This window comes from Acomys russatus, chromosome 17 (assembly GCF_903995435.1).
Source record: "Acomys russatus chromosome 17, mAcoRus1.1, whole genome shotgun sequence".
NCBI classification, from domain to species: Eukaryota; Metazoa; Chordata; class Mammalia; order Rodentia; family Muridae; genus Acomys; species Acomys russatus.
The window spans coordinates 58,497,654-58,523,664 of NC_067153.1; the positions used below are offsets into that span (position 1 = coordinate 58,497,654).

Here is a 26,011-nt window from a genome sequence, read left to right on the forward strand (position 1 = left end):
GAGGGAAATGTCTCAACGGAGCAGCTCAGAGGAGACTGCATGCTGTATTTGCTGTTGATGGTGAACTATATTGGCAAAAACAAAGACAAAACAAAACAAAAACAAACAAAACAAAACAAAACAAAACAAAAAAACTGACCCTAAACAGCCAGGAGAAGTTAAGGGGCCTGTGCCCCCTAACATTCTTTCTTTTTTAAAGATTTATGTATTATTACATATTCAGTGCTCTGCCTGCATGTACACCTACAGGCCAGAAGAGAGCATCGGATCACATTATAGATGGTTGTGAGCCACCATGTGATTGCTGGGAATTGAACTAAAGACCTCTGGATAAAGAGTCAGTGCTCTTAACCTCTGAGCCATCTCTACAGTCCCTAACATTCTTTCTTAATCCCAGGGTTAAGGGGCTAGTGGAAGTGAGGTAGAAGTGTCAATACCCCAAATAAAATAAGAGTTTTAAAAACAAACATCAACTATATGTGGTATATACTAGGTTCCTACATCAGATCTAGTTTAACCACACTAACAAAAACTTACGTCAACAATTTGCAATGTGATATATATAAAAATGAGAAACACGAGTCCTTAAATTATTTATTTTATTGGTCTATCTATACTAAATTTATGGCCTAAAGATTTGTATATCATGTCAGCTAGTAGCTAAAATTATAGCCTCATTGTTTTCCTTATTAAATTTCCTCTTGACATAAGCTAACCACTACTCCTTTCCTTTGCAGTTTTTTTAAAATTAATTTATTTTTATTTTCTGTACACTGGTGCTTTGCCTATACATATGTCTGTGTAGGGTGTCAGGTCTCCTAGAACTAGAATTACAGTTATCAGCTGCCATGTGGGTGCTCGGAATTGAACCTGGGTGCTTTAGAAGAGCAGCCAGTTCTTTGAACTGCTGTGCCATCTCTCCAGCCTCCTTTGCAATTTTTAAAGTATCAAGATTTTACCCTGATCCATCCTACTTTGACCTGTTCCACATATGTGAGTTCTTCATTCTCTATTCCACTAAGACCAACTGCTTTGATTCTGACTAAATTCATCTGAATAAAGATCTCCACTGCTACAAAACACACAAACAAAGGAACACAGGAAAAAAGGAGCAGTAATGAGAAACTCCACCTTGTATTATAATCTGGACACATTTAACTCTCCTAAAGATAATTTAATTAACATTAGAAAATAAGCTAATTCACTTTGCCCCAATCTTAGAAAATAGGGAAGAAAAATACCTTAAAATTGTACTATTTTCTCCAGGAAGTAAGCCTAGGAAGGTAGACAAAATGCCAGGGCTAAGAAACAATGCTGCGGGGGCTGGAGAGATGGCTCAGTGGTTAAGAGCACTGACTGCTCTTCCAGAGGTCCTGAGTTCAATTCCCAGCAACCACATGGTGGCTCACAACCATCTATAACGTGATCTGATCATACTGTATACATAATAAATAAATCTTTAAAAAAAAGAAAAAGAAACAATGCTGCCCATATGTAATCTTAAAAATATGTATGTTATAGAAGAGTATTTCAGAGAGGAACCAGAAATCTAGTACTTATTCTCTGTTTTCACAGAACACATAAATAAAGCAATTAGTCAATGGAAAAAAATTCAAAACGTGTTTTTGAAATTAAGAAATGTAGGGGTGGAGAGGTGGCTCAGAGGTTAAGAGCATCAGCTGCTTTTCCAGAGGTCCTGAGTTCAATTCCCAGCGACCACATGATGGCTCACTCATCTATAATGAGATCTGGTGCCGTCTTCTGGCCTGCAAGCATACATGCAGGCAGAACACTGTACATAATAAATAAATCTTTAAAAAAAAAAAAAGGAATTAAGAAATGTAATTTTCTTTAATGTACCCTTTACTCATCAAAGCTCATTAATGTGTACAAGTCCTCAATTCAAACGTCCAAAACATTTTTGTTTTTAAATGGCTTAGACTGGCTATTTTAAGGCATTTTTCAAGGGATTGTCATTCCTACATTTAGCAGATAGTGAGAAAATCTGAAGACACTTTGGTCTTCAAAGCATAGTATTCATTGTAAAATTTGCCTGGCTAGAAATACTGAATTTTTAAGCTGCAAAGCTTTAAAAGCTCCTATTTAAGGCTATTGTAGATAAAAATTAGTATTTTAAACGAGTTTAACTTTAAAGACTATCAAACATTTTATATCCAAAATTTTTAATGTTCACCATTCTGATTACTTATCATACAAGAGAAATGTCATCATTTACCTGTTTAATATGTGACTTTAAATGATTTTTAAAATACTGAATTAGTTCCATAATCAAAGTATCTAAAAATACCATTCAAGTTTATGATACAACTACAAAGTTAACAGAAACTTTCTGTTTTACAGTGTAATGTATATTAAAAGCAGAGCACATATCTTACAGCAAATGCTCTGTAGTACTATTATATAAAGAGGCAATTTTGATAGGAAAAAATAATCTTTCCTAATGATTTCAGTAAAACATACCCTAGTATTCTGAAGCGTTGTAAATTCTCAGCTCAGACAAACTCATATTTAAATGTAAGCACAGGAAACTTTCCTTATTTGGGAATTCAGCATTCTTGGTTTCTAATATTTCTTGCTTCCTGATGCTGCTCTATCCTCAATCACATAGGCTGCCTATAGATAGCCCCTCCTAGAGAGAGAGAAGCAAGTGTTAAAGGAAGTGCTTAAAGACTAAGTCTCAACACCTATGCTTACAGGTAGGTTTTCCTGTTCATGGGTATCTACAACACCTATCTCTGCCACTAAGAAATAAAGCATATTACATACAAAATTACAGTTCAAAATCAAAGATGATTTCAGGATATATACCATCGGAGGTTGGTGCTTACTTTAAACTGTTGACTGTAACATAAGGTTACTATGTAATTCAAATGTTGATTTCTGTACCTCTCCCCCCACATCTGGTTGCAATTTTTCTTCTGAGACTCTCTTGTCTCAATATTGTATCAACACTGCCCCCCAACTGATCCCTGATATGCCAATAAAGAAGCTTACAGCCAATCACTGAGCAGAGGAGAGAATAGAGCTGGACTTCCTGCCAGCCAGGGGAGGAGGAGTGGGGGATTCAGCCATGAGAGAGGATCAGGAAACATCAGGGGAGACAGAGAGAGAGTGCTCAAACAGGGAAAGCTACAAAGTGCAGGTATCTCTGGGCTGTAAACTGGGAGGAAGCCAAATTAGCTTAGAGGGTTAAGAATAAAGTAATAACTGCTCAGTTCTTGTGCTGTGAAGCTTGTTATTAAATATAAAAGACTCAATGACTGATGTGATAGCCAGGTTAAGAAAGAAACTGAGAAACAGTTTTATAAAAATAACTTTAGCAGCTGGCCATTGCTTCTGCCTCGGTGAGAGCTCCCACTCAGCTGGCTATGGACCTCCAACGGGCTCACCTGTAGTCAAGCTACGTTCCCTGTCACAGCTATTCATTCATCCAAAACAGCCTCTGTCTGTGCACATTTGGTTCTTTACAGCAGCTTTCAGAAGCATATCCACAAAAGTAACAGCTGTCAGTGATAAAATTAACACTAAATGCATTCAGTATACCCACTCAAATGCAATTTTTTTTTCACATTTTCCAAGATACACTGTAACACTAGGGTAGAATTATACTTTCTCTTAGTGTCTTTTGACATCTTATAATTAAGGCTCTTTTCCTAGCATACGAACAGAATTTTCAGAAAATTGCCTGTATAAATAATTTTAAATATTCTGACATTTACAACTAGCCTATGTAGAAATACAATCTAAACATTAATTTATGTAACTGATGAAAAGAATATTAGAAAAAGATTCTCACAAATATTCTTATATTTAGGTAACAAGTGTCGATGCTCTAAGATCTTGACCTTTGCTGTTTTAACTGCCTAAAAACACACTTACACCTCTTTGTACTCAACACTGCCCTTCAGGTGTCTGCCCTACCAACTATCCAGCCTGACTTCACTCACCTTTCGCTCTCAGACTGAAGCTGGCAGTATTCCACAGAAATAGAGGACTGAGTTCAGTAAGTTCAACTATTCCCTTACGTAAAAAAACTAATTACATTTTTTAAAAACACTACTTAAAAGGAGCATGTAAGACATAAAAGAGCCTGAGCAGTGTCGAGACTATACTAGTTACACACCCTAACTATCTCATGTCCTGGTAACGTAGCACGTCTGGCTGGAGCACAGCGTATTTAGCGTGCTCAATACAAAGTCTTGGTTCAAACACCAGCGCCACAGCCAGTAGGAACTATTTAATCTTTTAAACAAGCAATGCGTCTACGCTGTCAAGCCATAACTCTCTAAACACCAAAACCTTAACTACCTTCTGGTGACTGTGCTAAAGCCATCTTCTTACTCAGTACACAGGTGGAGAGTCTTCTCTGTATTGGATCACAAACATGACCACAAAGCTGAGACCAGATGCCTCAGACTTTTCTAGCCTTCACCTTTGTATTTTAAATGTGCAATCTCAGCTAAGGTTAAAATTCTGTATTCAAAGATCTACATAAAAAAAAATTCATTCACGTGTGTGTGTGTTTGTGTGTATCTGAGAGTATATCTATGCACCATGTCAGTGCAGGAGGCCAGAGAAGACATAAAATGGTGTCAGATCCCCTGGAACTGGAGTTACAGACTATTCTAATCACCATGTGAATGCTGGCACCTGAAACAGGTCCTCTGCAACAAGAACCAGTGTTCACAACCCCTGAGCCATCTCTCAAGCTCAGAGATGCAGAGTACCGGAGATTTTAAAAGGTCCCTTAGGTAGAGTGGTAAACCTCAGTACACTGTCTCTGGCATACTTACCAGTATAAAGGCCTTCTCTCAATTTCAAGATTCTTAGCTCCAATAGTGACGGTTAATAAAAATGTCAACAAGGGCATTCTTGCCAATTACATTTTTGTTAAATATTCTCTTTCTTCTATTCCCCCTTTCTGTTATTTAACACAGAATCATGGTATATGGGCCTGCATAGGGTCTCTAGACATATGCATTTATTTCTAGTACTGAATCTGAAACAATCTGCATACCTATTTAAACAGGAAGTTGAAAAAATGAGAGGAAAGGCCTTTAATGATGACAATGAAAAAGATAAAATTGAAATCTGATTCTATTTGCCAAAGCATTTACATACTTTAAAAATATCTAATTGTTATCACAAAACTGAATAAAATTTGGATGTCTAAGTAACTCAGTAAGCATTTACTTATTCATAATGTATAATAAACAATATACAGTATGATCGTCCTATTGTTAATGGCCAACTTAATGCAGAGGTTCTCAACCTTCCTAACCCTTTAATACAATTAGTTCTTCATGTTGAAGTGACACATGGCCATACGATACATGGTCATAAGCTACTTCATAACTGTAATTCTGCTCCTGTTTTAAATCATAATGTAAATATCTTTGTTTTCTGATGGTCTTAGGCAACACCTGTGAAAAGGTTCTTTGACCCCCCCCCCTATAGGGATTGTGACCTATAGAGTTGACACTCCCTCTATAGGGCTGAGAACCACTGGCTTAATGGCTTACTGGTAGCTGCAATCTCCACTAGGAAAAATAAAACAGTTCAGAACATTATCTCTTCTCCCCCTTTCAGGTTAAACAACAGCACAAGTCCACAATACCCTGTAGTCACAACATACGACAACAGGACAGCAGTACACAGAACTTGCTTTTGAAAAGCAATTTCACTTCAATAGTTGTGTATTTTCAGAACGCTAAGAGCTAGAGATATGGCTGCGTAGTTAGGAACATGTACTGCTCTCTTGAAGAAGTCTCTGCTCTCTCGTTTGGTTCCAAGCACCCATGTTGGCAGCTCACGACTACCTGCTACTCCAACTACAAGGGCTCAGGCATCCTCTTCTGACCTTTGTAGGCACATATTCTCGTTCTCTCTCATTCTCATATATTCTACCCCCCTCCCCCCTACACACACACACAAAAATAAGTATTTTTTTACAAAGTAGCAAAAACCAAGGAATACGTATGTAAAAAAAAGGTGTTGATTTCTATTTGTGTGTGTGTTTGTATGTGTATTTATGTATGTATTGCCAAGTATTTTCAAATTCAAACTATAGGAGTTAAAATATAGTTAGATTTATCACTGTTTAGTGTATTGAATATGGGCAGTCTACAACCTAACAATTACAACTTCTCAATACATATCCCAGAGAAAACTGTAACATGTACATCATGATAAAGCTTATATTGAAAGATCCCCTTGAGGTGGTAAAGGAAGAATTACATCTATACATTCTAACTGTCTTAAAGAAAAACAAACATTTTGTTTGAAGTTCATAATTATGTAGTCACTGAACACAATCAGGAAAAATTCATGCAGTAACAAAGTTTCTCAATTCCCACCCAGTCAAATACATATATATCACAGATGCACTAAATTCAATACAATTTACATCTTTGTTGAGTCATAAAGAAAAGTACTGCAGTTAATTATGAAGATTTACAAACATTCTGCCCAAATTCCTACTATTTTTCTCAAAACACATTTTCAACTATCCTTAGTCTCTTGTCAAAGATTAAATCTAAATTAAAAGTTTCTTTATTAATTCAACTAGTATAACACATCTCTTGCAAAAGTTAATCAGAAAAGACAACATTCACTATAAAGTCAGTTCTTTCAACAGTATTAAGGAACACAGTTTAAGAAAAAAGAAAAAGAAAAAAGGAACATAGTACAAGAAAAAACAATTTTGAGATACACCTAAATCTTTACTAATTTTATACACTAACAAAACACTAAATCAGAAAACATGATATTAAAAGCAGTGAATATTGATGTTATAAATTATAACAATAGCACTTAATATTAATATACAATTCAATTTATTTGGCCCAAATTGATTCACTATAATATAATCAAAGCCCAAAATGTCTTGTTTCTTATTTTTATACAGAATCTTAAGGAAGTTTGTGCACGCCTTTAATCCCAGCACTCAGGAAGGCAGAGACGGGAGGATTGCTGTGAGTTCAAAGCAGCCTGATGTACAAAGAATCTAGGAGAGGGGAGGGGGGAGCATCTTAAGTAAAATCTCTAGCACAGACTCTGAAATTACTTTACACTAAATTAAAAACAACTGTAAAAGGTAACGCTAACAGCCAATGCCCACTCAAGCTGTGAGATCTGGGCCAAACTGTAGAGCATAACATGCAAGATCCCAAGGTGAAAAAACACTGTCTGTTCTGATTATTCCAAAGGCTGACATAAAGAAATCAAATAACATGTGAGAAAATGCTCTGAAAAACATAAAAGAAGCAGACAGGGCTGTGATTAGTAGCAAGCAGGTAACACCTGCTAAGAGTCAGAACGCTATTCAGCCTGCTCTTCAGTTTTCTCCAAAGTTTACATTAAAATTCTTAAATTATAAAAGAATGAAAAGGCTGAGTAAAGAAACAATTAGAAGGAAATATACAGACAGAATTTAAACAAATAGGGAAATTTGTCTAAAGTAGTAGGGAAATACCTCAGAATGAAATAATGTATGAAAGGCAGTAGCAACGTTTTAAGTAAAATAAAATCATGATAATAAATTAAATGCAGTAATTTATTAGCTATGGTTAATGCTTATTCTCAGACTTACCTCTGCCCATTTAAGAATACAGGCCATACAGAAGACATGACTACAATTTTCTGGAAACCCAACTTCCTTCCCTAATAGGCAACTAAGACATATTGGACACCTGTCCACTTCACTGTACAGTAAGCCAGAGGTATCAGCATTATTTCTGTTTTCTTCACCTGTAAAGAAAAGGAGTCATGTTTTCAAAAGCCCCAAGACCAATAATTTATGCTTATAAGCAATATGGTTGCTTGCATGATTAAAGGGCCAGCCCTGCTACTTTGCAATAAAATTTTAGATAAATGACAAATATACTCTTTAAGTTAAAAAACAACATTCACTTTCTTTTGGTGTGAGTGTGTGTGTGTGTGTGTGTGTGTGTGTGTGTGTGTGTGTGTGTGTGTGTAGAAGAGGAGGGGTGGTGGTGGTGGTAGTAGTAGTAGGTAGGTTGGTTCTAGAAAATTTAATGTTCACCTTGTATATACTAAGCACATGCCCCATCACTTCATTACATTCTCAATAAACTTCTTACGTATTTCAGTAAGGGTAGGGGGACATAAATGAACCATAATTTTAAAGTATTATTTCCTTGGTTCAAAAATTTTTTAGGTAAAAATGACTGTAGTGAGAATTTTGGTGTCTTAAAAAATAAAACAATTATCTATGTAAATATGTTTTGGTTTTAGTCCCAAGTGTGGGATATGGGGCTGCTTCAGACTGTCCACGGCAGCAGGCTCCAACAGGGGCGCAACTCTGACAGTGAAGATAAGGTATAAAAAGACCAGAGCCCCGAGAGAGGTCGCTCAACTGTTCCTCCTGCTGTTTCCTGCTGCTGCTGTCACTGGTTTGTCAGTGGTCATGAGAAATGGGACAACAAGAAGAAATTGGAGATGTCCTGGCAAGACAAAGACTGGACTTGCCTCAAGGAACTCAACGCCCCTAATAGTAGGAAGTAGTCTAAGAAAATTCCAGTGTCCCCTCTCCCCACCAATCTTCTCTCTGTCCTACAAGATGTTGGGGTGTTGGAAGGGATTTGGGGTAGAGGAAGGAGTTGGAGATACAGGAACCTAAATAAAATAAAATGTTTTGTTTTTGTTTTTTGAGGCAGGGTTTCTCTGTGTAACAGTCCTGGCTGTCCACTCATTTTTGTAGACCAGGCTGGCCTCGAACTCACAGTGATCCACTGGGCTCTGCCTCCGGAGTGCTGGGATTAAAGGCGTGCGCCACCACACCCAGCTTAGTTTTTTAAAAAAAAGCCTACAAATTACTAGTGACAAACCTACTCATACACCCATCAACTTCCACCAAATCCAACAATAACTTAAGTTTCTTTTGTTATTCCATTTTTGTTTGTTTGTTTCAAGATATGGTTTCTCTGTGTAGCCTTGGCTGTCCTGGACTCTCTTCATAGACCAGGCTGGCCTCAAACTCAAGAGATCCACCTGCCTCTGTTTCCTTAAGTGCTAGATTACAGACAAGCGCCACTGGGCCCAGCTCCAATATTTTTAATGCATAGAAAAGCACTTCCTTCCTCAACCTCTCTCAGTTAAACAGGGTTTCTCAGCCAGGTGATGATGGTGCATGCCTTTAATACCAGCAAAGTATTTGGGAGACAGAGGCAGATGGAATTCACTCAGTTCAAGACCAGCCTAGTCTATAGAGTTCGACCCAGAACAGCCAGGGCTACACAAAGTTTCGGCTGGAGAGATGGCTCAGAGGTTAAGAACATTGATTGCTCTTCCAGAGATCCTGAGTTCAATTCCCAGCAACCACATGGTGTCTCGCAACCACCTATACTGTGATCTGATACCCTCTTCTGGCCTGCAGGTGTACATGCAGGTAGAGCACTGTATACATAATAATAAATAAATTAAAAAATAAAAGTTTCAGCCAGGCGTGGTGGCACACACCTTTAATCCCAGCACTCGGGAGGCAGAGGCAGGTGGATTGCTGTGAGTTCGAGGCCAGCCTGGTCTACAAAGCGAGTCCTGGACAGGCAAGGCTACACAGAGAAACCTTGTCTTCAAAAACCTAAAAATAATAAATAAATAAATAAATAAGTTCCTCAATACGTAGGCTGGCTTCAAACTCAGGATGCTCCTATCTCAGCCTCCCAGGCACTGTCATCACAGGGGTGAGCCAACAAGCCAGGATAAACACCTTAATATACATTTTTTCTATTTCTCTTCTTTCTTCACACAAACACCAGAACACTATACATACTCATCTACTTTTTAAAGCAACTTACTAATGGATATTCATTCGTTTTCAGCCATTGGTTATGATACACAATGCTGAGGATAGACGCCAGAATGCCACATGTTAGGCAAGCACTCTACAATGAGCACAACAATCATTTCACATTTCAAAAATTCTATCTACAGATCAATTCTTATAAAATGGAATTACTAGCCAGGCAATGATGGCACATGCCTTTTTAATTCCAGCACTGAGAAGGCAGAGGCAAGACAGCCAGGACTAGACAGAGAAACCCTATCTTGAAAAACAAACCAAAACAACAAAAAAGAAATTACTGGGTCAACATGTACATTATAGATATGCCAAATCTGCCTCTGTGGGATCTGTACGAACTTAAGTTCCTAAGAATAATCAACTTACAAAAAGGGCATGTACACTGGGTCAAAGCAGGCAATAGGAACTGTACAATTCAATACAACCCAGAGCCTTCCCAGCCAGCAGAACACACTAATCTGAAAGATTAGTATTAAGCTAAGACACTCAAATGAAGCTCACATGGTTCCAAGATGTAGGAAATACAAATTCTATAAAGAATACCTGAATTAGGCATTTAGGATTTCAGATTAAACTTAACAAATACAAACTAATATTAGGGACACAAATGGTACACAGATATAGAGGAAAAATACCTATACACATAAAATAAGCAAATAAATAGATTAACTTCAGAAAGAAAAGAAAATATTGATGCTAAATATTAAAACTTTAAAAAAGAAGACTAATCAGATAGCTCAGTCAATAATGTGCTTGCCAATTCGCAGAAAACATTTTTTTTTGTTTTTTTGTTTGTTTGTTTGTTTGTTTTTGAGACAGAGTTTCTCTGTATAGCCGTGGCTGTCCTGGACTTGCCTTGTAGACCAGGCTGGTCTCGAACTCACAGCATCCACCTGCCTCTGCCTTCCAAGTGTTAGGATTAAAGGCGTGCGCCACCACACTTGGCCAGAAAACCCATTTTTAAAGCTTTTGCTGGCCAAGTAAATAAAGTATGCCTGTAATCCCAGTGCTGAGAGGCAGAGACAAGCCAATTGCTGGGCTTGCTGGCCAGCCAACTTGAAAAGTCCCAGACCAATGAGAGACTTGTCTCAAAAACAAAAAAAGTGAACAGTGCCCAAGAAACACCCCAAACACCCAAGCTTGTCCTCAGGCCTCCGCACACACATGTACATGTACACATGTGCCTGGAAAGGAACAAACACACAAAAACTCCAATTCAACTAAAAGTGCTCACTCAATGAAAACATGAGAAGGAAAAGTATGTAACTCTTCTGTAGTTTGTTTCAGAATATAAAACAGATCTTAATTTTAAAGTCTAGTGACACTATTTGAGTTTCAACACACAGGCTTTATGGAAAACAAAGTTACCTTCCACATCTTCACACTCCTGATCACCCACACTCTGATTATATACAGATTTCTTCTTCATCTCTTCTTGTGAAGAAGTTTCCTATAGGATAAATAAATCATAAGAAAATGGTTTATGTTTGCCATTTCCCAATCCTATCAATTTTAAAAGTTTAACTGTAAGAAATCATTTTACACATAAAGAACAAGCCAAAGCAATCATCTGTGGACAACCCAGTACTCTTGTTAAAACTACTGATTTGCCTATTATTATGTGTGGAGGGGTACATGTCACAGTTCATGTGCGGCTGGCGGAGAACTGCACAGAGCTGTTTTCTCCTCTGACCTGTCAGGTGGGTGGGGTGGAATTCAGGGTGCCAGGCTGTGCTGCTGCAAGTGCCTTGGCTCAATAATCTTTTATAGAACAAAGAGTTGTTAACTGACAGGACCTGGGATCAGGTTACAGACAAATCTCTAGCTATGCCTGACAGGGATTATCTAGATGACGATAACCCTAAGTAAATGTGGGCAGCAGCACCCTCTGGATGCATAAAAAATGATGCACTGACTTTGGCATCGATGTGACCAGCTGGCCTCCTGCCACTTAACCTTCCCCCACCATGATGGTATTTATCCTCTTAAATCCTAAGGTAAAATAAGCCCTTCCTTCAATTCCTTCTTCTCACAAAAACAAACAAAAAACTAACATAAGAAGTTTTATATAACAATTAATTAGCAAAGGGTTAAATAAGTCCCATAATACAGACCTACGTATAACCTAAGCCTATGGAAAAGAGACCAACTTAAAATGGAATTATCTGGCAAACTGACGCTATATGTGGAACATAGGATATTCAAGAGCCAAAATATGAAGAGATTAAAAATAGGGTCACAGAAAATCTACACAAAAAAATCCCCATATAGCATCTATAACCAGACGACCTCTCTATCATCATCCCACAGCAGAGTAGTGTATTTGTTCAAATCAATAAACCTTGCTTGGCACTGTATTATCACTCAAAGTCCATGGCTTCGATAGAATACACACACTCCAAGGGTTGACAACCGTAAGACAGCTATCAACGTGTACAACTGTGGTGTCTAAGCAGGTTCACTGCCCTACAGCTCATCTGTGTTCTGCCTATTCATTCCTTCCTACTCTAAACCCCTGGAAACTATTCATCTTTTTAACTATAGTTCTGCTTTTGCTAGAATATTATCTGGCTAGAATCATAGCTTATATCCTTTCTTCAACTGTTTCTCTTAGTAATACTGAGGTTCTTTCTTGCCCAGCATATATTAGTTGTATAAAATAGTGAGTTTCAATGCGGTATTTTCCTAAATGCTTATTCCACACTGTGATTATGATCATATTCACCCCCCTCCATTCTGTCCTTTATTGTCTCACTAATCCCCATCCTCTTAACAGTCCCCTTCTGGTTTAAACCTCCTCCCACCTTTCCTAACTCCACATGAGTGAAAACATGTGACACCTGCCTGAACCTGGCTTTTCTCACTTAACATGATTTCCAGTTTCATCCATTTTCCTGAAAATGTCATAATTTCATTTTCTGTTATCACCACTAACTTAAATGACAAAGTCAAACCTAAAGCCCGTAAATTTTACTTTTTAAATCAGTAATTCCATAATGTTTGTTATGTCACCTAAAAAGAAATACTACATTATAGTGAAGAATTTACATTTAGCAGTTTAAGTATTATGTCTATTAGAGACAAAATGGATAATACACGTCTGTCTTATTTCACTTTCCACCAAAGTACTTGACATTGTGTTCTCCATAAATAATTGAACCCTATCTATTTCTCACAGTACTGTGCTGGCAGGGTTGTATTCGGTAAAGGACCATTTCCTGCTTCTAAAATGGTGCTTTATTGTAGTGGCCTCGCATGGCATAATGGACTGATGGACAAAAGTTGCCCAGCTAGCCAGGCCCCTCCCAGCCTTTAAGAAGAGGTGACTAATCCCACCCAAGGGGCCAGGGCACACATGGCCTAACCGCCCTCGAGTCTCCACTCTACACCACTACACTAGGAACCAAAAGATGCAACATGAAAACTGTTGGGGACACACGTACTTAAACTACAAGTAAATCCAAGAGTTCAAGATTAAAATTAATGAAAACAAATGATCAAATCAAATGATTATTATAAAAGATGAGAATAGACTTCATCTCCAATAAAGGGAAAAAAGAAAATGTTGTTTCTGAATTGTACTTTATTCTTTTTAAACCAAACTTTTAAATCTTTTGAGTTTTAATTCCAGAACTAGTCTCTTATTTTAAGCAAATAGTTCTTTTTAAAAGGTTTCTTCACACATGATCACCTTCTTTGTAGCAATTCCTTACATAGTGGTACACATTGCTACAATGAATTAACTTTAGAAAAAGTCATTTTACATTGTAAATAAGACTTCCTGGGCTGAAGAGATGGCTCAGAAGTTAAGAGCACTGGCTGTTCTTCCAAAGGTTCTGAGTTCAATTCCCAGCAACCACATGGTGGCTCACAACCATCTATAATGAGATCTGCTGCCTTCTTCTGGCATGCAAGCATAAATGCAGGCAGAACACTATATACATAATAAATAAACTCTAAAAAAGAGAAAAAGAAAAACAGACACAAATGGAAAGAAAAATATTTTTTTAAAAAAGACTTCTTCTTTGTAGGCCATGTTAATTCCTTAAATTCCTCTTCCTAGTTATCTCAAAATAGATTTTATTATATTCATTAAATAAATGTGTCCTTAAATCAGTACCTCACATTTCTTAAATAAGTATTTGACAATTGTACTGCTATGAAATACAATTATTCTAAGCCAGATATATCGAATACTATGTAAACAAAAAACTTAATATATTAGTACTAGGCATATATAAATACTAAATTTTTCAACTCAGTATACTCTTTTTAAAAATGTTACATACAAGTGTCTCTGATCTGTATTTCTGGATACGATTTTCCTATTACTTTTAGCTGCCACTTTCTACCTAGTCATAAATCATCTCAATGACCCCCTTTAATACCCTGTCAAGAAGGCATCTCCATTTTACATGAAATTAAGTAACTAACAGAGCAGACACTGGTACCATGTCTTTGAACAACCAAAGTTGTGAGTTAAATAAATGTCTTTCATTAAGTATCCAGCTCAGGAAAAAAAAAAAGTATCCAGCTCAGGTATTTCATTATGTAGCAAAAAATTGACTAATAAACATCCAACAACACAGAATAACAGCTCCTTAAGCACCTATATTAAACCACCATTTTACATAAGTACATTGAATAAAATTAATACAATGATGATAATAATTAGCTAACTCTAGTCTCTTGACCCATTCCCTTTTTGTTATTGTTGGCTCTTAAACTCTTTTAAAAAATAATCTGAAAACACAGTAACTGAATCAAAACAATCCTTTTCCGCCAAATTCTAGAATACCTCAATTATTTTTGTCCCTCAAAATACAACAAGAAAAACTAAACCAATAATGGTAAGATACCAGCTACTCGGCTAGGATGCAGTTAAGCGGTCTACTCTACTAGGCATTTGCCTAGCATGTAGAGAGAACACAGAGGGAGGTAAGTGAGAAAGAAAAAGCTTAGTTTGCAGCTGGGCGGTGGTGGTGCACACCTTTAATCCAAGCACTTGGAAGGCAGAGGCAGGTGAATCTCTGAGTTAGAGGCCAGCTTAGTCTACGGATCAAGTTCCAGGACAGAAAAGGCTACACAGAGAAACCCTGTCTTGAAAGACAAAACAACAAAACAAGCTTAGTTTGCATAGAAATCTTTGACATAGAAAAAATTTTAATTAAAAAAAAAAAAAAAGCCAAACTTGGTGAAATGTGTCTCTAATGCCAGCACTGGGAGACAGAATGAGAGAGACCAGTGCAAGGCCAATAGAGGCGATGGGGAAGGGAAGGGAAGGGTGGTGAAGGAGGTTGTCTTAGGCTCTGATTTAGAAGGCGTACTGCAGGTCTAATAAGGTCTGCCATGCTTTAATCCTCTCCCCTAGCATTGGCTCAGTGATTTATAAATTAACAAAATGAAAAAACTATTTTTACATATAGCAAAAGCAAGAAAGGAAGGTGGGACTTCCCGGGCAGAGACAGGAACTCTGGGAAAGAATCAGAGGTGCAAGGAGTTGCCAGCCAGACATGGAGGAAGAAACAGGTGCCAGGACTGAGAGACTAAGGAAAGAGGGCAGAATGCAGAGTAGTACAAACAAGGCTATTTCAGTTAAGAGCTAGTTGGGCAAGGACTGCTCTGAAAAGGCCTCCAACAGCACTAGAAACGATCCCAAAAGTTGATAAGCAGGATCACATGAAAGTAAAAAGCACAGCACAGGAAACAATCAATAGAATGAGAAGAAAGCCTCCAGAATATAGGGGGGAAATCTTTGCCAACTACATTGAGGATTATATCTAGGATCTATAAAGAACCACTAAGTTTAACACCATAACATTGAAGCCATCCAAGTACCTAATGGGACAATGAACTAAATAGACAGTAACTAACAGGAAACAAATGACAACAAACTCTGGCCAGAATTTAGAAAAAGCAGAATCCTTATTTGTTAATGCTAGGAATGTAAATATGTACAGCTACTATGGAACTCTGTATGGAGGGTCATCAAAAATAGAACCACCCAACCACCCACCCATACACATACATAGACTCACCATATAATCAAGTAACACTACTCTCAAGTACATCCCAAGGACCCCTAAATCAACATGCCAAATAGAGACGTACTCGTCCATGTTCACAGGTACAGTTCTCACATTAGTGAAGAACAGAACAGCTATTACTGTTCAACACAACTGAAAAAGTACAGTACAAATAGAGTGGAATTGTGTGCGGCCATTCATTAAGAAAGATGAAATGACTTCTGAAGGAAAATGGGTGCAACTGGAAATTATGTTAAATAATATAAATTAGCCTTAGACAAATAGCATGGAACGTAAAGTTAAGTGACTGAAAGTGTGTGTCTGTCTGTCTGCATGTGTGGTCACAGGTCATCAAACTAAAAAGTACTCAAAACATGAAAAGAAGAGATCCAAAGGAAGCAGGGAATAAGGTAATGGAATAGATACACTAGGAAAACAGAAAGAACTCATGAGAAGCAAAGGAAGCAGATGAAGGAGAAGGGGAAATGGGGAGGGCAGTTAGGAAGAGAGATTGGTGAGAACAAAGAATAAGAGAAACACGGGCCACGAGAAGCTTTAAATATCGTTTCCACGCCCAGTAATAACTACATAAAATAAAAAGGATGATGTCTCCACAAGTTTAAAAGCATTTCTATCATCCTAAAAGAGAAACTACTCCCCTCAAGAAGTACATCAGCTTAGCAGTCTCCCTAGTGCTCTCTCCTGCCCACGGCCCTGAAGATGTCAGCATCAGGCTCCTCTCATCTCCCCACTCCCCCATCTGTCTCAAACAAGAAAAAGACGAGGACAAAGCCTGAGATTGTCCTCTAACTTATATATGCACACTGTGAAATATATATGCCAATGCCAGAGAGAGAGAGAGAGACAGAGAGAGGGAGGGAGACAGAGAGACAGAGAGAGAGAGAGAAACAGAGACAGAGAGAGAGACAGAGAGAGAGAAACAGAGAGACAGAGAGACAAAGAGAGAGGGAGAGACAGAGAGAGAGACAGAGGAGAGAGAGAGAGAGAGAGAGAGAGAGAGAGAGAGAGAGAGAGAGAGGGAGAGAGGGAGAGAGGGAGAGAGAGGGACAGGGACAGGCAGAAAAGAGCTGAACTGTATACCTACCTTCCTAAGAAGTTCACTTTATGTACAAAGACATAAAAGTACAGGTCTCTTTCTCCATAATATAGAAAAACATGCCACACAATAAATCAGGAAAGCTGGAAAAGCTATGTAATTAATATGAAATGTGTTTTAAACATAATTTATATTGGTTAATTATATTGGTTTCCCTAATAGTTTTAACTTTATTACTTCTGTGGAAGATTTTTTTTATATGTATGGATGCTTTGTCCCATTTAAGTTTGTGTACCCCTCATGTGCCTGATGCCCAGAGGCCAAAAGGCAGCACCTCTGAAATTGGAGTTACAGCTGGTTGTAAGCCAACATGTGGGTGCTGGGAATTGAACCCAGGTCCTCTGAAAAAGCAGCCAGTGCTCTTAAGAGCTCACTCATCTCTCCTGCCCTCTGTATCAGTCTTAAAGCAAAAAGGACAATTATTTGTTTTCTATAACTTTCTACAGAAACAGTATATTGCATTGAAGTAGTCCTACTTGAAAAGTCCTTTCACTATAAGGCTTTCAAATAATAGCTTACAAATTTTCTTAACATTATTGTTACTTACTCTCCATTAGAACACTAGTGCTACAAAAATGTTTTCTTAAGGTTATCAGGCATACAAAATAGTGCTGCAACTGTATTCACAACAAAATGCCATATATAATTTGTAAGATTTATTGCTCTGGGAAGTTTCAAAACAACATGTTTGTCCCGATTACTTTTTAATATTTTCATTTACTTTGTACTACTGAGCAACCAACTGTGTTAGTCAGGTTGTTGAGCCTGACACTGGAATATAAGGACAATGTAGATTAAGGCACTGTACCCTTTTCCTGTACATGGAATTAGAGAAACAGGATATAGAAAATGAACAAAACTGCATATACAACGTGCCAAATGTTTGATACAGGTGAGGAGTTTTTAAGATTCAGAAGTAAAAACTGACTAATTATAGTGAAGAAAAAAAAGTATTTAAACATTTTCAGGGCTAATTCAGTCAAATGTCCTTAAGAAAACAGCAGGTCCAGCGCTCCCCACCACCACCACCACCACCAATTGAGATACAAGGGAAAGTGCTGGCTTTGAGATTAACGCAGCGGCAAACAGGAAAAAGTATTCAACGGTATGAATCATGCTTTATCCTAGACCTAACAGTCAATAAAAACATAATCAACAGTAATCATTAAAAGACTAATGCAAGGCCGGCAAAGTGGCGCACGCCTTTAATCCCAGCACTCAGGGAAGCAGAGGCAGGCAGAGCTCTGTGACTTCAAGGCTAGCCTGGTCTACAAAGCGAGTCCAGGACAGGCAAATCCTGTCAAACAAACAAAACAACAACAAAAACTAATGCAGTGGTTTGTAGCTGACCTTTGCTACTTTGTGGGTTCTTTTTCCCACCCTTTACCACCACCCCTCCCCCAGGTTTCACCCCCCAACACTAGACAGGAGAGAAACAAGGATAGAGGGGAAAGAGGAAATAGGAAAATCCCTGAATCTAATTCCTTTTGTGTCTTCTTTGATCACCCCTACTAACAAACCACAACCAGCCTCCCTAAACAACCAACAACCTCCAACCACGACTATCTGGGCTCTAGCATTTATGTACGCTCTGAAAAATTCCCAGAATTCCAAGTCACACAATCAAAGAAACTATCTGCCTCTGGCAAAGCCATGCTTCTGCTAGAACACAAAGCAATCCACAGTCAGCTGCCGCGGACAGTCCAAAGCAGCCCCACATCACTACACCTGGGATTAAAATGAAAGTATATTCTAGTATATCTATATTTTTAAAATATAAACCAAAGTTCCAGAATTCTCACTATGTTGGTTCTCAAACACTCCTGAGACCCTTTGGTACAGTTCATGATGTGGTAACCCCCATAAAATTATTTTGTTGTACTCCGTAATTTTGCTACTGTTATGAATTGTACTGTAAACATCTGATATACAGGGTACCTGTGACCCCCCAAAGGGGTCACTGCCCAAGGCTGAGAAGCGCTGCATGGAGGGCTCAGGACACGGCCTGTCACCGCGTTTGCCTTACAACACAGGACCTGAGTGCGATCTCAGAGCTGTGTGATGAGGGAGTGACTACATTAAGCAAGAACTGTTTTGAGGGTTTCTGAGGATTCCTCCCGACACCTTTCCCCATGTTCTAAGTCCTATGTTTTCTTTGCTCACAGCTGAATGTTGAGAACATAGACAACAAAGCCCTTTTTAAGTAAATGACACAAAAGTATATAACCTCACTGTGGGGGGGGTAGTTGTAGAGCTAGTTCCTGGTATGCAAGATCCCAGCTTTTTCTTTTCTTCTCTTTCTCACACTCCCCCACCCACCCCACCCCACCCCACCGCCAACAGCCTTCAACATATTCAAAGCAACTGAAAAGAACGACTATCAGAAACTGCACTAAAGGACTTTCACTGACCAAATCTGAACAATCGAAGATAAATAAACATCAAGTTTGATAACAAATGGACTTTTAGTCTCAAAATACTTTCCTACAATGTATCTATCAGTTACTAAAAAGAGTTGAGGATTTTTCTGGGTTAGGAGTCTAAAAAGACATTATAGTGAAATGTAAACTAGAATGTCTTCATTACAAAAATTAATTACAGCCAAGCTCAGTGGCACATCCCTTTAATTCCAGCACTTGGGAGGCAGAGGCCAGCCTGGTCTAAAAAAGTGAGTCTAGCATAGCCAGGGCTGTTACACAGAGAAACCCAGGCTCAATAAAACAAACAAACAAAACCAACCAAACAAACAAGCAAAAATAACAAAATTAGTAAGGAAATTGGCAAAACTATGAGGTCTGAGGTTAGATGCTGGTAATTACCAAGATTATTTGACCTTGATATTTAGTTTATAATTATGTAACAGAGCTGGAAGCCTTTAATCCTAACGCTTGTAAGGTAGGGTATCTGTGAGTTTGAAGGCAGCTTGGTCTGCACAGTGAGTTCTAGGTTCCAGGATAGCCAGAGCTACATAGTGAGAACATGGTCTTTTTTAAAAAGTAACAATAACAATAATAATTCAACAGAAACCCCTTGTCCTTGTATTGACTTAAGATAATTAAGACTTCATCTGTAACTGAATCTTAAGTGGTTCAGAGTTTAAAAAAAAAAAAGCCTAAACTAGACTTAACAACTCTTCTGAAAGTTTGTGATTATTTAACCTACAAAACTTACAGCATCTCAAAGTCATATGTAATCCAAGCAGTATGTTTAGGGCAGTGGTTCTCAACCTGTAGGTTGTGCGCCTTTGGTGAACCCTATCTCAAAACAAAAAAGGTAACGGTGGCAACAAAAATAATTTTATAGTTGGGAGTCATCACAACATGAGGAATTGAAGGGTCAAAGCATTAGGAAGGTTGAGAACCATTGTTTGTTTTAGAGTAAACATTCTCACTTTTTTGTTTTGTTTTGTTTTGACCTAGAGATAGAATCCTTGTACCTGTTAAGCAGGTGTTCTACCGCTGAACTAAATCACTAAATCCTATTTTTTACAAGACTGTTTTCGTATTTAGGAGAGTCCCAATGTCTAATCTATAACCACCAGATTCACTCAGGTAATCACACTCTCCAGTTCCCCAATTACACTGGCCAGAAATCTTGTTGCTATCAACTACTATAGCAGGCAATGGAGACACACGGTATTTACAGCCCAGAAATGCCTTCTGGAGAGCAATGACCCGCAGGCTGGAAGGATGGCTGATACAATGACTACCTATATGCCTACATTAGATGGTCCTACACATGGACATGAAGCAGACACTCTAGTGCTCAAGTCATTTCATCTCTACAGACTCCAAAGTCATTTCTGTAAGACAGACCAATACACTTACAAAGCTGCCAAATGGAATTTACACCTAAAAGGTAAAATATCTACATCGGATTGTCGTCTATAGTGTGGGTAAATAATTCTTTTTTCCAAGACAGGGTTTCTCTATTTGCTCTGCAGACCAGGCTGGCCTGGAAGGAACTCACAAAGATCTACTCACAAAGATCTATCTGCTTCTGCCTTCTGAGTGCTGGGATTAAAGGAGTGTGCCACCTCCCCGCTTGTACATAATTTCTTAAATTGACTTCAGTATTTTTAGAACTAGTTGAGCAACTACATAAGCACCAATTTGGAAAAACAAAAACAAAAAAACTTAAGTCCCACTTGCTCAGTAAGCCGGTGAGTTTCATACTGTTATACCCAACAAAATTGCAACTGTTATCCAAAGCTCATGGCATCGAGCTTACTGACTACACACCCCTGGACACTGGCTTCCGAAACAACACAGTCAGCTCCCTTCTCCGACCTTCACAGTGTTCTCTGGGAGTCACATTCTTCCAGTAAACTTCTTAAGCCATGGTGTTTCCATTCTAGGGTATCTCTCTTCTCTTCCTAGTTATAGTCCCTCCCCTGGGCAATTTCACCCATATCTATTGTTTCAATTACCTATTCAAGGCTCTTTATCTTACCCACTACTGCTAAAAAGCCTCCAGATTTATCTCCCCATATCCACTACTGCTGCCTCTCCTTCTTTTCAAGACATATCACCTTAACACCAGTCCTGCCTATCTTACCAACCTACCAAAAATACGACCAACACAGCTTCTAAAGAAACTTTTATTTTTTTAAAAACAAAAGGACAGTTACACCACTTTGATTTTAGCTAAGTACTCAAAGGTTTCTATGTTTTGACAAATGACAGATTCAAGGTCATAAACTGCCACTCTTCATTTTAGAAACATTTCTGGGTAAAAGACAGCTCAGCAGTAAAGAGCACGGGCTGCTCAATGAGGAACAGAGTTCAGATCCCAGCGCCCACGTCAAAGGCTCGCAAACACCTGTAACTGCAGTGTGAGCCGCGGAAGGCACACAAACACACTTGTGAACACTCAGAGACACATACATGTATATACACACATTTTTTAAAAAGTTGACTCTGAACATGGTCTATAAATAATTTGGTAAATTATCCCAGAGTTGAGACTTAAAGAAGTTTAAAAACCATAAAACAAGTTTAACAGTTAAAGCAGAAAGCATATGAATCTACTAAATATCACTCTCCCACTACAATGTTGAGCACTGTTCCCATTTTAGGAGTAAAACTGACAAAATGACAAACATGGGCCAGTGAGATGGCTCAGAAGGTCAAGGCACCGGATACAAAGTCTGGTCATTTCGTTTGATCCTGAAGGTCCCTAAGAGAACTCCCTCTCCCGAGCTGCCCTCTGATACCCATTCATGGGCTGTATGCGCACATATACATACACATGCAATATAAATAAATGTAGTAAGGAAAACCTGTTCTCATGGAAGTTGCAGTAGACGGAAGAAACACAATAAATCTGTTAGTAAGTTAAAAACAGTATATTAGAAAGAGATAAAATGCCATGGGGAAGTGGCATACAATGGGATGGGAAACATGGGGAGTTGCTTCCTACGGAACAGTCAGGGAAGAGAATACCTCAACAGCACTGGAGAAGAGGTGAAACGGTGAAATTAGCGAAGAGAACTAAGCAACTTCAGAGTTATGTCAAGGCCACAGTGAGAACAATGGATTTACTGGGACTAAGAAAGAAAGCCATTTGAGAAGGTAAGTAACATAACCCAATACAAACCGCTCATTCTGGCTGCTAACTGTTAAAGACTGTGAGCTAACAAAGGTAAGTAGTGGTGGTGCCTTTTTTTTTTTTTAAGTTATTTCTCAAGCAAGAGATAATGGTGTTTTTAAATCCTTTTGCTGAAATTTTTCTGTGCGGTTACATTAAAAAAAAAAAGACAAAATTCAAAGGTAATTCTTAGGAATAAAATTCAAGTGATATTGGATTTGTTTTTTCAATTTACTATTTGTGCTGAGGGGGAGCACACATGCTGAGGCCAGAGAAAAACTTCCGTCTTCATGTGAATTCCAAGGATTGAACTCAGGTGGCGCCTACCCAGTGAGCCCACGAAAGCCCCTACCACCAGGCCATCATTCTGGCTATTTTAACTCCCAGCTCTACATCTCACTACAAACAGGCACCACTGCTCAGATGTGAAACAAAATGCAAAGTGAGAAAGAGAATATTGATCATTTGGGTTTGGGGACCAGAAAGATGGCTCAGCAGTTCCAGAGGATCAGAGTTCAGTTCCCAATACTCACATCTGGTGGTTCACATCATCTGTAACTCTAGCTCCAGGAGACCCCACACTTTCTCTGGCCTCCATGGATATACATACATAAATAAAGTAAACATATTAAAAAATAAAAAAGCAAAAGATCTGGGTTTTAAAGCTGGTACAACTGCAATCCCAGCACTCTGGAAGGCAGAGGCAGGAGGATCAGCAGTTCAAGGCCAACACGAGCCATATAAAACCTTACCTGATTGTCAGCAGGCAAGGCAAGGCAAAACAATTTATATCACGTAAAGACAAGAGCAGATGCTGGGATGCACCGCGTACATTATTTTATAACTAGCGTACTGCTGGGTGGTTTTCTAACAATCCCGCTACGCTAGGCGGATGGGTAGCTACCATTAGACTTCATTACAAAAGGCACTGTTGGTAAGCAGCCAGCAACAGCATGTTAGGTGTGCTTTGTCTTATTTTCCTAGCTAAGAAAACAGGTTTTCTCGAAAACTGCCTGTAAGCTGATCAGCACTCTAGGATGATGGAAAGCCTGAGTACACCTGAATAGGAGGCCCATAACTACATGAAGGAATCGAGGGAAAAACTCCAAAAATATTCTCCATACTACATTTTTTAGTAACATGGTAATTTTACATTTTCTTTTGTATTTTTTTTTCTCCTTTGTCGTACTGGAGAATGCCTTTTCAGTATAAGCATATTTACAGAAAGGCAAGATTCAAGTTTTACCCGACCAAAAGCTTAATATGTACTTCAATTTGAAAGACCACTATAATGAAAAGGAATGATTGTTTAGTTATTTACGGGGGGGGGGGGTGGCGCACGCCCCACAGCTAAAGTGAAGCTACAGTAAGAACTGCTAATCTTTGAAAAGTTGATTGCAAGCAGGGCAGTGGTGGCATAGGCGGGAAGGAGAGGCAGGTGGATCGCTGAGTTAAGAGGCCAGCCTGGTCTACAGAGCTAGTTCCAGGACAGCTAGGGCTACACAGAGAGACCCTGTCTCGAAAAATGGGGTAGGGGGGAAGGCTGCATAAACAAAAGGCAAATTAACTCATGTTATCTCTTGATAGGCTAGTATACAACAAATCCAAAGGCACTTTCAAAATTTCACTTTTCCTGTCTAATCACGTGAAACAGTAACAAAAGGATTGTCAACGTTCCCCTTCCAGTTTTAAATACTAGAAAAATGGTAAAGCCAAGGGCCAAGGCAAGGGGCGGGGAAAGTATGGCATGGGAAGGCAGGATTAGATTAAAATTTTACTAAGATTACTGGTAAAATACAAAGGGCAAGGATCTATTGCCTTCGCTGTGCTGCTGTTGCAGCAAACACTAGCCGTACATGAGCTATCCTTTCCTTCAAAGTGAGAAGACATTTATTATGCTTTCCCCAAAATTCAGGGAAATGGGGAGGGGGGTGGGGGTGGGATTTAATAGTAGCATCTATTGCTGAAGGCATACTAAAAACTTTTTCATCAGTTAATGCCTAAATATCTTAGTTCACTGTAATGAATGAAACAAGCTGTGGCCAGTCACTCTAAGACGGTAGTTTTACGTCATACAGTTAGTATGTAAAACTTAACAACGTGTGTTGTTTACTATAACATACGAAAATGGTTATCATATACTATACGGAATAATACACGGCATGACACGGAACTCACCGCTGTAATTCACCATTTCAGTCTGGGAATGTTTCCCTCAATTACAACCAGGTGTCTTTCCATTTTTCGAGATACCCGCAAGACGGCCCTATGTGTGTGCGCGACCTTTTCACCGGCACAAAACGCCTAGGTCTAAGGCGGGGTGAGTGAGTAGCCTTAGTTTCGACCTCCTGGCCGGTTACTCCGTTGTCAGCCCCGGGAGCCGGTTTAAAAAATGAGGCGGGGGGGGGGGGGGGAGGGGAGGGGAGGGGAGGGTGCAGGCGGCGAGGGGGAAGGCCGAGTCTAGGCGCCGGCTCTTCCTCATTCAGGCACCGGAGAGGTCACCGCGCGGAGTGAAGTTTGGTTTCACTAGCGGGGCTGGGAGGCTCAGCGACAAACGCGAACTCCAGGGTGAAGCGGCCAGCCTGGGAGCGCCCGGAAGCCCAGCCGACACGTTTCCACTGGTGGGGGGGGGGGGGGGGGGGGGGGGGGGGGGGGGGAGAGCGGCCGCGGCCCTGGCCCGGAGCCCCTTCCTGCCTCGGCCGAGGCCCCGCAGCCCGCGCCGCCCCGCGCCTAGGCCCCTGCGCCGAAGCGGGACCTCCAGCCCGCGCCGCCCGGGGGGCCGCGGCTCCAACTTTGCTCGCAGCGCAGGACGCCGCGCGAGCCCCCAAACTTTGCCCGCCCGCGCCCGCGCCCGCGCCCCCGCCCGCGCCCCCACCCGTCCACTTCCCCACGGCCGGCCGGCGGGCCAGCCAGCCCGGCGGTGTTTACCTGAGGCCGAGGTCCAGGCGTCGCTCGGGCGGCCGCGCCGGCGCAGGAGGCCCCGGGGGCCCCGTCAGTCAGTCCGCCGCCGCCGCCGCTGAGGTCCGCACCATGGACTCCTCCCGCCGCTCGGAAGCGCGCGCGCGCGGGGCGGCGGGGCTCGGACGGCCGGGTCGGGCGCACGCAGCCAACGCAGCAGAGGAGCCGAGGCAGCGCTGCTCCGCGCCGCTTGCGCCACCGCCGCTCCCCTCCCCCGCCGTGTCTGGCGGCGTCCGTCCCTCCCTCCCTCCTTTTCTCCCTCCCACCGCGGGGCTCAGCCGCGCCGCCAGAGGTCGGCGCGCTGTGGTGACGACGCGGCGGGCGGGCGGGCGGACGGGCGGCGGGACCTTCCGCACGCCGCCAGCACGCGGGCGCCGCACTGCCCAGCCGGGCCTCCAGGCGGCGCCGGTAAACTACTGAGACGACGGACCGACGGACGGACGGACCGACGGACCAGGTGGGCGGGGCGCGCCGCGC

The 26,011-nt window shown here is 40.3% G+C and overlaps 1 protein-coding gene across 1 annotated transcript in view; it reads right to left on the reverse strand.

Annotated features, from left to right (window-relative positions):
* Positions 1 to 25,581, reverse strand: part of Scaf11 (SR-related CTD associated factor 11) — a 51,673-nt gene extending 26,092 nt beyond the window's left edge. Inside the window, exons 1-3 of the mRNA XM_051160262.1 lie at positions 25,505 to 25,581; positions 11,213 to 11,294; positions 7,613 to 7,770 (exon numbers count right to left, since the gene is read on the reverse strand). Coding sequence (XP_051016219.1) covers positions 7,613 to 7,770; positions 11,213 to 11,273 — 219 coding nt within the window. The 5' untranslated portion in view covers positions 11,274 to 11,294; positions 25,505 to 25,581. The remainder of the gene's footprint in view (positions 1 to 7,612; positions 7,771 to 11,212; positions 11,295 to 25,504) is intronic.
* Between the last annotated feature and the right edge of the window lie 430 nt (positions 25,582 to 26,011).